At 53.7% G+C, this 12,700-nt stretch overlaps 1 protein-coding gene across 5 annotated transcripts in view; it reads right to left on the minus strand.

Annotated features, from left to right (window-relative positions):
• Positions 1 to 12,700, minus strand: part of Fam178b (family with sequence similarity 178 member B) — a 77,062-nt gene that overhangs the window by 33,773 nt on the left and 30,589 nt on the right. For all 5 annotated transcript variants that reach the window (XR_015448060.1, XM_021258036.2, XM_021258034.2 and 2 more), the window contains 3 exons: positions 3,410 to 3,590; positions 430 to 511; positions 108 to 284 (listed from right to left, as the gene is read on the minus strand). Coding sequence is in view for 4 of the 5 variants with exons in the window: in XM_021258036.2 (XP_021113695.1) it covers positions 108 to 284; positions 430 to 511; positions 3,410 to 3,590 (440 nt within the window). In the remaining variant the exon portion in view is untranslated. The remainder of the gene's footprint in view (positions 1 to 107; positions 285 to 429; positions 512 to 3,409; positions 3,591 to 12,700) is intronic.

The following is a 12,700-nucleotide window of genomic DNA, read 5'->3' on the forward strand; positions in this document are numbered from 1 at the left end:
GGGGCAGGCTGCAAGGGACACCGCCTCCGACCTGCCACTCCAACCTGCCACCCAGCCTACCCGGGTGAAGAAGTAGGGAAGTCAGCCCGTAGAGCAGTGCCACACACCTTGCCGGGCCACTCTCGGATGCACTCCAGCAGCTGCAGCAGAAGTTGCTGGAGGTCAGTTTTGGGCAGCAGGCGGAGCCCCACATCCAGACTGGTGCGACACAGAAGCTCGATGAGGCCCAGGAGGCTGGCATCAGTGTAGATCCCGGGCCGGGAATAGACACACAGCGTCAGGAACTGGAAGGAAGGAGCATTGGGGTGGGGTGGCAAGTGGAGGGACAGGGACAGTGAGGACATGAACCCCTGCGGCCACACTGGGCAGGAGTGGAGAGAACAGGAAGTGAGGTCTGGCTGCTGGACAGGCTGGTGGAAGGCAACTCACCTTGTAGATGTAGTTCAGGCTTGCCTCCAGGGCCACCTCCTGGGGTGGGTCCTGCTGCTCCCTGTCCTCCTGTTCTGGCATCCTAAGGTGAGACAGAGATAGCAAGGACACAATGGTGGGGCAGTCACAGGAGCTGGGCACAGAGGGCACGGGGCAGGGCAGGAGGCTCTAAAGACCCAGCCATCCACGGCCGCTGTGGCCATGTGTGAAAGAGCACCCCATACAGGTCCAGGATGCAAGAGTCGAGAGGTGGCTCAGGGGTGTGGACCAGGGTCTGGATGGGGTGGCCCTTGAGATGCTGGGTGGGCTGAAGTCACCTTTGGCTTGCCCAGGCTCATTCACGGGGTCACCAATTGGTAGCTGCCAGTTCCTCACCACAGGGGCCTCTTCCAGGCTCCTCAACAGGGCAGCTGGCTTTCCCAAAGGTAGTGAGGTGGGGACAGAGAGACAGAGAAAAGTGGGAGAGAAGAGGAGGAGGAAGAGGGGGAGAGCAAAGGCAAGCATGGCCTGTCATAACCTCTCCCTGCAAGGACTCCTGACACCCCACTGACCTCCCTGCCAAGGTGTGGAGGGGCCCCCTTCGGGGACAGTGAGGGCTCTTGCTGCAACCTGGGGGGTCCCCTTGTACCACCTCCCACCAGGTGAAGACTGGAATGGCAGCTGGCCTTGTGAACCTCCGTGAGGGGTGCACTGGGCCTGACAAGTTCTGCAGGGACGAGCCCATCGAGGTGGGGTCCTCAGGCATGGGATAGTGCCCAGTGAGGCAGCCAAGGCCAGAGTCCCGCTCAGGGTGGGGAGGCTCACAGCAAGTGAGGCGGCAGCAGACGAGGGTCATACCACACAGGCTTCCCGCCATTTCCCACACACACAGGCCCTGGGCAGGAGAAAAGCAGCCTAGGCCCTAACTCCTCCTTTGGTCAAGTATCCATTGCTGATTTCAAATAAGTGACTTTGTGACCAAGAATAACGGGTCCAGTGTGGTCACCACCATGGGACTGGAAGAGTACTACTCGTTTTTGTTGGATTTTGTTTTTGTTTTGAGCCAAAGTTTAGCTATATAGCTCAGACTGGCCTTCAGCTAGTGGCAATCCTCCTGCCTCAACCTCCTGAGAGCTGGGCCCACAGGCATGCACCACCACACCCGGCTGAGAGCATCACTCCTGGAGCTCTGCGGGGAAAGGTCTCCGTTCTTCACATCTTGGCGCTAGTGCTGCTCTCAGAGGGGAAGAAGACAGATCCATCTCCTAGGTACCTGGAAAGTTGGCACTGCTGAATCAAAACTGGTGGAGGGGGAGACTGAGGCTGGACCCTTTCCAATTTAAGTGCTTCTTAGGGTGGAGCATGGATGGGGCTAGTGTCAGCACCCACGATACAGCCCAGGCCAGTGCCAGGTGTGAGGGGGTATCCCTGTCGGTGCAGCCTGTGAGTGTGCAGGGATACACAAGCCTGCCAGGCAGGTTTTCAGGGCTCCCAAGGGCTGGGTAGCCTCTCTGGTGTAGAGACAGATGGGTTAGCAGCCACTCTGCCACTGCCAAAGGGAGGAGTGGAGGAAGTGTGAGCGGGCCATGTCTTCCTGTGCTGCAAGCAGAACTGTGGCTGTGATAGAGCCCTTGCCTCCTGCCTCCCAGGGAGGGGACACCAGCCTCCCCAGCGAGCACCAGGCTCTCCCCAGTTCTCACCTTGGGGACAGTGCTATGAGTCCTCTGTCTCCTGCCTTTTGACTCAAGTGTTGGCGTCTGTGACCACCATCCCGATACACCTGTCCCCAGGGCTCCATCAGCGCCAGCACGAGGTCACAGAGCACAGGGCACCAGCAGCCCAGCACACCCACTCCCCTCCTGGGCACAGGGAGTTCAGAGCTTCCTGATGCCCCACAGTAGGACCCCACAAGCAAAGTGACCTCGCTGGGGTCCTGTGTACCCAGCCCCAGGATTAGGGCTCTGTGACCAGCATCCAGGAGCTGGAATCTGGGTCTTGTGGCACCACTCTACACTCATGAAATGACCATCCCAGGGGCATACCGCTGGCCCCTGCCTATGCCTCCACATTTGGGTTACAAATGGTGACGGCGTCCATCCAGTGCTGTGATGTTCGCAGGGAAAAGGGTAAGTGCAGGGTCACTGCTGCCATGTTTGAGAGCTGCCTGGCAGCAGGCAGGGCACTATCCATCTGTCCCCTGTGCCATGGCCATGTTGGAGAGGACTCCACACTGAGCTAATGGAAGGGAGCCTGGGTCATTTTACCTGGATTAAACCATACCATTGCAAAGGCCAGTTGCCATGGCCTCCAAGATGGAGAGAAGGTCCTTCCTATGTGTGAAGTGTCACTCATTTACACCCTGGCCTTGCAGAGGGCGGCCCTTTCTGAGGACCAGGTGTCCGTGGCCCTGGCCCCAGACCATGGTGCTCTACCAGATGGCCTGCATGGTCCAGGGGCAGAACTGCATCTTTCAAAAGGAATTTTTTCTTTTTTTGAGACAGAGCCTCACTATGTAGTTCAGGCTGGTGTTGAACTGCTGAACTCACTGTGTGGCCCAGGCTGGACTTGATCCTTCTGTCTCAGCCTTCTGAGTGCTGGGACAGGGCCACAGTTCCAACACCACCTGCTCCCTGTAGCACAAAGGTCAGGAAGCAGTCAAATCTTGGTGAAACTGGGAAAGACGAAGTGCCTCTGTGCAGAGCAGGGTGCAGCCTAGGTGGTAGTCTCCAAGTCACTTCCACTTCCAGAGGGATGCCAGTGGCTCCTTCGATCCCCTCCTGTGCCTTCCCTTGATGTGAATTTGGTTTAAGTGCACCAGAGGCTGAGGCAGTAGGATCACCGTGAGTTCGGAGCCAGCCTGGGCTTCATAGTGAGTTCAAGAGCAGCCTTAAGTACACAGTGAGACTGTCTCAAAAAACCCAATAATAACACTAAATCCAAAAGAACTCCCCAATTCTTCGGCTAGAGCCTGTGTGCAAGGAAGGAAAGGTGTGGGACCCACCTGCTGCAGGGCCCCAGCGGGCACACGGCGGGGCTGTGGGCCCCCAGGCTCTGGAACAACTCTGTCACATCCTGCACCAAGGGGCACCAGGGCCGCACATCCTCTTCTGCGGGGCCAGCGGGGGCCAGTGGGGAGCCCTGGCCAACCTGGGGTCCAAGTCCTCCACAGCTGTGGCTGTCACCTTTGGAACAGAAGCAAGTGAGGATCTGCGGAAGCTCACTGGAGCCTTGGGACCTGGGAACGTGGAGGCTGGTTAGCGCAGGAGGCTGGGACCAGGCACACAGGGCCTCGCTGTCCTCCTCACTGTGACACCAGCCTGGGGTGTTCCTGGCAAAGGCGATGTGTGGGATGGTCCCTCCGGACCCACTGAGCACAATACCACCACAATCTGTGCACAAGGACGAGAGGATAGGCTGTGCGCTCCGGGTTTTCTTGCCTCTCTGCTCTGACCTGTTAAGGACATTTCACAACCGAGAGCAACAAGGAACAATGGTGCAGCCGAGCACTGTGTTGGGGTTGCCCACCATGAGCTCCATGTACGAACAGGCTGAGCCCACATCCCCACCCTGGCATTCTGTTTAACAATTTACTTGCTATCACTCTCTGGATTTTGCTTCCATTTTTGTTTTTTTGTTTTTGGGGGGTTTTTTTTGGTACCGGGGATCGAACTCGGGTTCTTGCGCTTGCAAGGCAAGCGACAGAACCACTGGGCTAAATCCCCAGCCCTCATTTTTGTTTTTTTGAGAGAGTATCTCGCTCTGCAGTCAGGCTGCCCTCTGACTTGTGGCGATCAGGAGCCATGGTGCTGGGGTGACAGGCAGGTGCCACCACTGCTGCTGGTCTCTTCCTGTAAGGATGCACATTCCACTGAGGCAGGGCCACATCCACATTGGGAGAGCACCTACTCAGACCAATGAATGCAAGCGAGAGCCAGGTGTGGTGGCACAGGCCTGTAATCCCAGCACTCAGGAGGCTGAGGCAGGAGGATTGCCACAAGTTCCAGGTCAGCCTGGGCTATATAGTGAGGTCAAGGTCAGCTCTGGGCTACAGAGTAAGACCTTGTCTCAAAAAAACCAAAAAGAAAAAATCTGCAAAAGCCACCAGAAAGAGTTGCAGAGCCTGCTCAGAGAAGACACACTAGCTGTGGGTGGGGAGGGGCCAAAGCAGGGCACCCGCCACTGGGAGTGGCAAGAGAAAGACTGGACAAACACAGGGCAGCACGAGAAAGCCTGGCAGGTCTGGGCAGAGGCAAGATGGGCACAGAGCCTGGAGGCTGGGCCGGCCAGGACTTCCACAAGGACTCAAGAGAAAGTTTCCTAAAGTCACAGAGGGTGGCTTCAGCTGGCGGTCTCTGAGCCAAGCAGGTATTGAGTGTCTCTCTGGAAATGTGTATGGGTCAGGACTCATCAAACAAGTAATTAGACTCCAGGAGCAGGAAAAACTTTCTCCTGAGTGTCATTTTTCCCTCTCAGGCAACTGAACGGGGAAAGGAGCAGTAATGATAGCCTTACCCACATCCAGACGGCTGGGAGAGCAGAGTCCATGGGAGACAATGAGGGTGCATCAGGAGAGGGAGTTTCCCAGGTGGGGGGGGCTGCATACTTGCTTGTGTGCACTGTCCGTAAGTGTGCAAGCGTGTCTGTGTGTGCACTGTGTACCTGTGTGTGTGCACGCCAGGCAGGCAGTGTACCCTCCAGGGAAGGGGAGAGAATCCACGAGGTGCCACCCTGGCCACCCCAAGCCCTGCCCCCTCCCAATGGTTACTCCACCTGCAGGTGGAGCAGTGTCAGAGGGCCTAGGATGCCCTGAACACAATGGTCCCTGTGCACAGCCCAGGAGCTGGCTACATCATGACAGGAACATACACCCGAGCCCATAATTAACGCCGCCATAAGTAGGCCATGTGCTCAGCTTTTCCCGGCTGCCTGTCCCAGATGAGGGCCACTGGAGAGCTGATGCAGAGGAAAAGCCACACGTGAGGCTGCCAGGCTGTCTCCCAACTTGGTTTCTGGGTGTCATTCTGGGTGACACCCAGGAAGGACCCAGAGCCAGCAGCCCCGAGTGGATCTGAGGCTGGGAGGCCCTCGGGGGCTCCCCCACTGGAGATCAGGCTTGGGGTGGGGGTGCACCAGGCTTAAAATAAAAGTGACTGGAGGCCTGGCTTCCGCTGCCACCCTGGGCCCCCTCCCTGGCCCCCCTCCCTGGCCCAAGTCCACCCTGGCCTGGCAAGTGTGATGGCAAGGGATAGGTCTTCAGGATGCAGCCACTGTTCTTTTTTTGTTTGTTTCTCTGAGACATGGTCTTGCTATGTAGCCTAGGCTGGCCTGGAACTTGAGGCGATGGCCCTGCCTCAGCCTCCTGAGTGCTGATTTCTTGTCTGCCCCCTTACCCCATATTTCACGGTATCCCTGGAGGAGGCGGCCCCATGAGTCCTCATGATGGCTGGGGACTAGTTCCTAAAGGAAGTACTGAGCCCCAGTATTCACAGGGGAGGGGGGTGGATGGGGCTCATGACATTCATGGGAGGCCCAAAATCTCATCATCCCTACCTGGGTCTAATGATTAACTTCCCTCAGCCTTAAATACTTAAATTGAAACTAGTTTCAGCATCACTGGCTTCAGCTGATTAGGTTTGGCTTTAGTCATTTAAAGTGTAGCATTTATTCACTCATCAAACATTAATGGAAGGCAATGCTGTTCTGAATGTGCTGGGACCCGGCAGCAAGCTCGAGGGACAGGACCCCGATCCTGGGGGCTGAGGGCTTTGTGAGAGATGCTCACCATGCTGAGGCTGAAAGAAGACCCAGGATGGGCTGGGGATTTAGCTCAGTGGTTCCACCACCTGCCTCAGAAAGCGCAAGGTCCTGAGTTCAATCCCCGGTACCAAAAAAAAAGAAGACCCAGGAGAGGGGCCACGGGTGAGACTGGCACAGAAGGAGGGTGGATGGGGTGCAGGGGGGCAGTGTCATCACCTCGGGACCCTCAGAACCCCACATCAAGTCTATATTTTAGTCTCTTTCTTAGGGGTGCTGAGAATGAAACCCAGGGCCTCACACATGCTACACACATGCTCTACATGGAGGTATACCCCCAGCCCCCATCTGTATTTTTTTTTTTAACTTTTTTGAGACAGGATCTCACTATGTAGCCCAGGATGGCTTCCAACTCACAGAAGATCCTCCAACCTCAGCCTCCTGAGTGCTGGAATTATAGGTGTGCACCACCACGCTGGGTGAGGGTGCCTTTGTTTCCCTTTCCTCCCCCATGGCTCTGCACCTGAGGCCTGCTCTCTGGTGCCTGGCCACCTCCCACAATACCCAAGGTCCTGCGCACCCTTTCCTCCTCCTGCTCGCCTCTGGCCTGTTTACTCCTGGGACCTTGAACACAGAGTAGTGATGCTGTTCTGAGCCACCTCTCCTCTCTCCATCTCCTGTAACTCACACCCCTGCCCCATCACCTGACACCACCCCGCCCCAAGGCCCCCAGCGCAGGGCAGAGTTCACTATGCCAGACCATAGAGCCATCCACACCTTTAAGGGTCAGATTTGGCTGCAAATAACAGTTGAAAAACCAAAACAACACAAAACAAAAGCCCACCTGGGCTTAGAGAGCTAGAATTTTATGTCTCTGATGAAAAAGAAGTCCAGCATGTGGCCTGGGCACAGCTGGTGCAGAGACCTCTGCATCTCCCAGATGCTCGGTGCCCATCTTTCTGCTCCGTTGTTCTCAGCCTCTGCCTCCCCAGTTCAAGGTTGCCTCATGGCTTGGGATGGCTGCTAGAGGCCCAGGTATCACATCTCAACTCTAAGCAACCACTGTCTCACTTTGCCACCTAAGTATGCATTGTTGGGTGGTTTTTAAGGATGCAAAGTCCCTTAGGGTGACTCAAGAGTTAGTGCCAAACCACCCTCCCATGTTTAAAAAGTAAGTATTTGAAGCCAGGCATGGTGGCACATGCCAGTAATCTCAGCACTATCGGTGGCTGAGGGAGGAGGATCACAGCCAAGTTTGAGCCCACCCTGGGCCACATACAGTAGCAAGACCCTGTCTCTAAGTAAGTAAGTAAGTAAATAAATAAATAAGAGGGCTGGGATCAGGGTAACTCAGGGACAGGGGTGCAGGCACTCTGGACTAGGGACCCAGCTCGTAGCCCAGTGCAGCAATGCTCAGGCCTGTGTATACTTTGGGGTCCCACAGGTAGCTTCGGAAATGACGCCTCCCCGGGTCCCCCTGCAGCAACTGGTGTAATTAGCCTGGGTGCGGCCCAGGATTCTCCACTCAGTGACTGTCCTCATCACCTGGAAAGTTCCATGCACTACCTGGGCATGGTAGCACTCAGAGGCTGAGGAAGGAGGACTGCAAGTCATCAGCTAGCCTGGTGATTCAGTGAGACCCTGTCCCAAAATAAAGAAAGGACTGAGGTGTGACTGGGTGGCAGAGTGCTTGCTTGCCATGTGTGAGGCCCAGGTCCCCACACCCAGGCTATACCTCATGTAGGTTGCAGGCCTTGAACCCAGGGCCTGTGCTGTTCCACTAAGCTGCATCCCAGCCCTCCTTTTTTGTGGGACTAGCATTGACACCTGGACCTTAGCACTGCACCACCTCCCTAGGCCTTATTTTTGATTTTGATTTTGAGACAGTCTTATTGAGTCACTAAATGCCTAGGCTGGGCTGGAACTTGTGATCCTTCTGCCTCAGCCTCCCAAGTAGCTAGCTAAGATTAGAAGTAGATGCCATTGTGGCTGGCCTGGAACTTTTTAAAGCTCAGCCACAGCTAAAAGCTGCCATGGTAAGAGGCTGAGTCCTCAGGGAGCCAGCAGTCCTTCCGATCCAAGTCTAAAAGTCAAATATTAAGAAGTGTCCTCCACAGTCAAGTCACAGAGAATAACTTTGTCTCCCTCTGTCTGTCTCTCCATTTTTTTGTTTTGTTTTGTTTTGAGACGGTCTCACTTTGTAGTTCAGGCTGGCCTTGAACTCACTATGTCACCTAAGCTGGCCTGGAACTCACATTGATTCTCCTGTCTCAGCCTCCTCAGTGCTGAGATTACTGGCATACCCCAACACAACCAGTTCTCTTTGGGATTTCTTTTTTTTTTTTGGTCCTGGGGATCGAATTTGTGACCTTGCACTTGCAAGGCAGGCGCTGGAACCACTGAGCTAAATCCCCAGCCCCCCAATTTTTTTTTTTTTTGGTACCAGGGATCAAACTCAAGTCCTTGCGCTTTCGAGGCAGGCAGCGGAACCACTGAGCTAAATCCCCGGCCCTCCAATTTTTTTTTTTTTTTGGTACCAGGGATCAAACTCAAGTCCTTGCGCTTGCGAGGCAGGCAGCGGAACCACTGAGCTAAATCCCCAGCCCCTATCTTTGGGTTTTTTGAGACAGGACCTCACCAGGTAGCCCAGGCTGACCTCGAACTTGGAGCGATCCTCCTGCCTCAGCCTCCTGTACATCATCTGACTACATGAGAAAAAGTTGTCACTCTCTGCTGCTGGGATTGGTTGGGCTCCAACTGTTACTCATTCAGCAACCCCCCACCCGGGGCAGCCACGAGCCAGGCAAACAAAGGCTGACACAGTCCCAGCACTCCAGAGCACCTAGCCCCTGGGCAAGCCAATATTAAAGTATCCACACACCAGCATGACCCAAGCCCCAGAGAGAGGAAGAGGGGGCTAGGATGCAGGATCAGGGCAGGGTCTCCATGAGGAGGTCAAGCCTAAGACACTGCAGAATCTGGAGGGAGAGATAGGGTTAAGAAGGAAGCCAGGATGCTGCTTCAGTAGGGAAGATGGCACATGCAAAGGTCCTGGGGCAGAAAGAAGGGAAATGAGCAAGGCTGGCACACAGAGTGAGAGAGGAAATGGATCTGATGAGCCGGTGAGGAGGCGGACGTCTGCGCAGAAGCTGGAGAGCATCATGAAGTGTGAAGCCTGTCTTGGGCTTCCTTAAACTGCTCGGCCCCTGACCACCTGCAAACAATAATACAACCTACCTGGGTTGTTATGGCAACTAACTGAGACAGGCCAACCACTGGGTTTTGTCCCTGATACAAATTAAGCACTCTTGAAATGTTAGCTTTTATTTTCTACTAAGTTACTTTTATCATCATCTCTGGCAATAACAGGTTTTAAAAATAAGTATCAATTTTGAAGGTGAAATAGTGTTATCATAGAATTCTGGTGTGGTTTTGTTTTTTTGGTGTTGGGATCGAACTCGGGACCTTATGCTTGCAAGGCAGGCAGAAGCACCACTGAGCTAAATCCCCGGCTCCTTTTTGTTTGTTTTTGAGACAGGGTTTCCCTATGTAGCTCAGGCTGGCCTCAAACTCAAGGTGATCCTCCTGCCTCAGCCTCCCGAGTGCTGGGATTACAGGCATGCGCCACCATTCCCAGGTCTGTCAGAATTCTAACTGGAGACTTCTGAGGGGCTGTGCTGACCAAATGGGGCTTGGGCCAAGGGTGGCCTCAATGGGCCTGTGGGTGTTCCCGCCTGGCTGGGTCTACACAACATTCTCACAGAACCAGGGCAGGGGTTAAGAGCAGAGCTGGGCCCAGCCCTGGATCCCAGCCGGCCTCATGGCCTGGGGCACAGACTGACCTCCTGCACAGAGGACAGCGACCATCAGGCCCTGTGTGTGTGGGCAGCTGCCACCACTGCCACGCCAGGGGCACCACTGCCAGGCTAGGCCTCCACTCTGTGGGGCTCTGAATGTGGGGTGTGGGAGAACAGCGGGGGAGGGGGGCGAGTTTCTGAGGGGCAGATCAAGCAAGGCAGGGTCTCAGGCAGAAGGGAGTCCACTGGATCTGAAGACTAAAGCATTTCTGACAAGGCCAGGTATGGTGGCCTATGCCTGTAGTCTCAGCACTGGGGAGGCTGAGGCAGAAGGATCATCGTGAGATTGAGGTCAGCCTGAACTACGGAGGTAGACCTTGTCTCAAAAAACAAAACATAAGGGCCGGGGATTTAGCTCAGTGGTTCTGACGCCTGCCTCACAAGCGCAAGGTCCCAAGTTTGATCACCAGAACCAAAAAAAAAAACAACAAAAAAAACCCATAGCAAAAGCACTGCTAGGAGCTGGGCACAGTGACACACACCTGTCATCCCACCACTCTCGGAGGCTGAGGCAGGGGAATCATAAGTTCCCGCCCAGCCTGGGCAACTTAGCAAGACCTGTCCCAAAATAAAAAATAATAAAAGGGCCAGTGGTAGAGCTCTCCTGGATACCATCCCCAGCACCACAGAAAACAACAAAGCAAAACAAAACCAAACCAAAAAATGGGAAACAAAAGCCAGCCATCTGAGAGCAGGTCGAGAAGGAAATGGGCAAACGAGTGTCAAAAATGAAGCAGTGCAGACAGTGCCCGCCTGACAGATTTGCTGATTTGCTCCTTTGGTTCCTCTCAAGGTTCCTCACTCAAGATGCTGCTGCTCCCAGCATCACCTCTGCTCCGTCATCAAGCCCTGTGGACGCCATGGTCAGGGTTTCCCCAAGGGAAGGGTGCTGGGCCCCAACTGCCCCCATAATGCATGGTCAATAGTCACGTCACCCTGGAGCCCCAGAGAATGCGTTACCTGATATGGGAATAAAAGTAGTTTAAGGAAAGATAATGGCTAACATTTTAAGCCAATAAAAAAATTTCAAAGCAAATTTTTTTTGGGTGCTAAGGATTGGACCCTGGGCCTTACACATGTCAGCCAAGTGTGCTACCACTGAGCTACACCCCAGCTCCCTCAACTTTTTTGATGGTGCGGACCCGACATTTAAAAATGTTTAGCTAGGTGTGGTGGTGTATGCCTGTGATCCCTGTACTTGGGAGGCTGAAGCAGAAGGATCACCTCAAGTTTGAGGCCAGCCTGTGCTACACAGCAAGATGTTGTCTCAAAAAAACTTAAAAAAAAAAAGAAAGATGAATGGAACCAACAGCTGGTTCTTAGAGTTGATCAGTATAGTTGATAAACTTTTAATCTGAGTGATCAGGAAGAAGAAACACAAATTACCAATACCAGAGTGAGAAAGGGGTTGCTATCACCCCACAGACATTAACAGGACAATAAGGAAATACTCTCGGCAAATCTAAGCCAATGCATTGGACAATCCTGGTGAAATGGACACAAAGCCCACCGCATTAGCCAGTGCTCCAGTGATGTAACAAAATAGCTGAAATAGCGAATTTAAATCAAAGAAAGATTTATTTTGGCTTAAGGCTTCAGTCTGTGGCCTCATTGTGAGGCCACACATCAGGTGGGGACCAAGGGGTGGAGCAAAGCCGTTCTTATTGTGGCTGGGCTAAAAAGGGAGAAACAGACTGGGCTTCCAGAATAAATCCCACTCCTCCTGCCCTTTCTCTGGCTTTCTTTTTCTTCTTCAGTGTGAGGGACAGAGCCCTGGGCCTCCCACACACCAGGCAGGTGCTGATCCACCAAGCTACTCCAGCCCTCCCACAATCCCTTGTGGTCAGGGCCTCAAAGCTCCCACAATGCCTCACTCCTTGCAGGGTCCTCCACTTTCTCAGAGCACCGACCAGGGGATAAAAACTGAGACACTTGGGCCATGGGAACATTCCAGATCCAGAACAGAGCAGCCACCCAAGAAGAAAGGGGTAATACAAACAGCCTTGCAACTACTGCAGAAAACAGAGTTGTAATTTAAATATTTCCTACAAAGGAACTCAAATCCCATATGGTTTTACTGACTAATTTTATCAAACAGTTCCAGAAGAAACAATACCAGTTCTCCACAGACCAACAGAAAATCAAAGAGAACAGACCATTTCTCAACACGGTCTACAAATCTGGCATTTTCCTGACATCAAACTAGAAAAAGGAAATTAGATTCACAGCCTTCATGAATAGCCAGATGAGGCAGTGTATGCCTGTGATCCCAGCATTCAGAGGCTGAGGCAGGAGGATCGCCAAGAGTTGGAGGCCAGCCTGGGCTATATAGGGAGACTCCGTCTCAAAAAGAAAGGTGATGGGCCAGGGATTTAGCTCAGTGGTTTTGCTGCCTGCTGCGCAAGCACAAGGACCTGAGTTCGATCCCCAGTACCAAAAAAGAAAAGAAAGGTGACTGGGGGCAGGGATTTAGTTCAGTGGCACCTCACCTGCCTTGCAAGTGCAAGGTCCTGGGTTTGATCCCTGATGCCGCAAAAAAAAAAAAAAAAAAGAAAAGTGACTAACCTACTAGAGGCTGGTCCAAGTGAGGCCTGGAGCCCCAATGACCACGTTACTGGAGCTCAGGCACTGAGGGAAAAAGCATGGGGACTGAGGGAGGAGGAACACGATGCAAAGTCCTT

Source organism: Heterocephalus glaber, unplaced genomic scaffold (assembly GCF_053883595.1).
Source record: "Heterocephalus glaber isolate CG9 unplaced genomic scaffold, H.glaber_assembly_v1.0 deba00000470, whole genome shotgun sequence".
NCBI lineage: Eukaryota > Metazoa > Chordata > Mammalia > Rodentia > Bathyergidae > Heterocephalus > Heterocephalus glaber.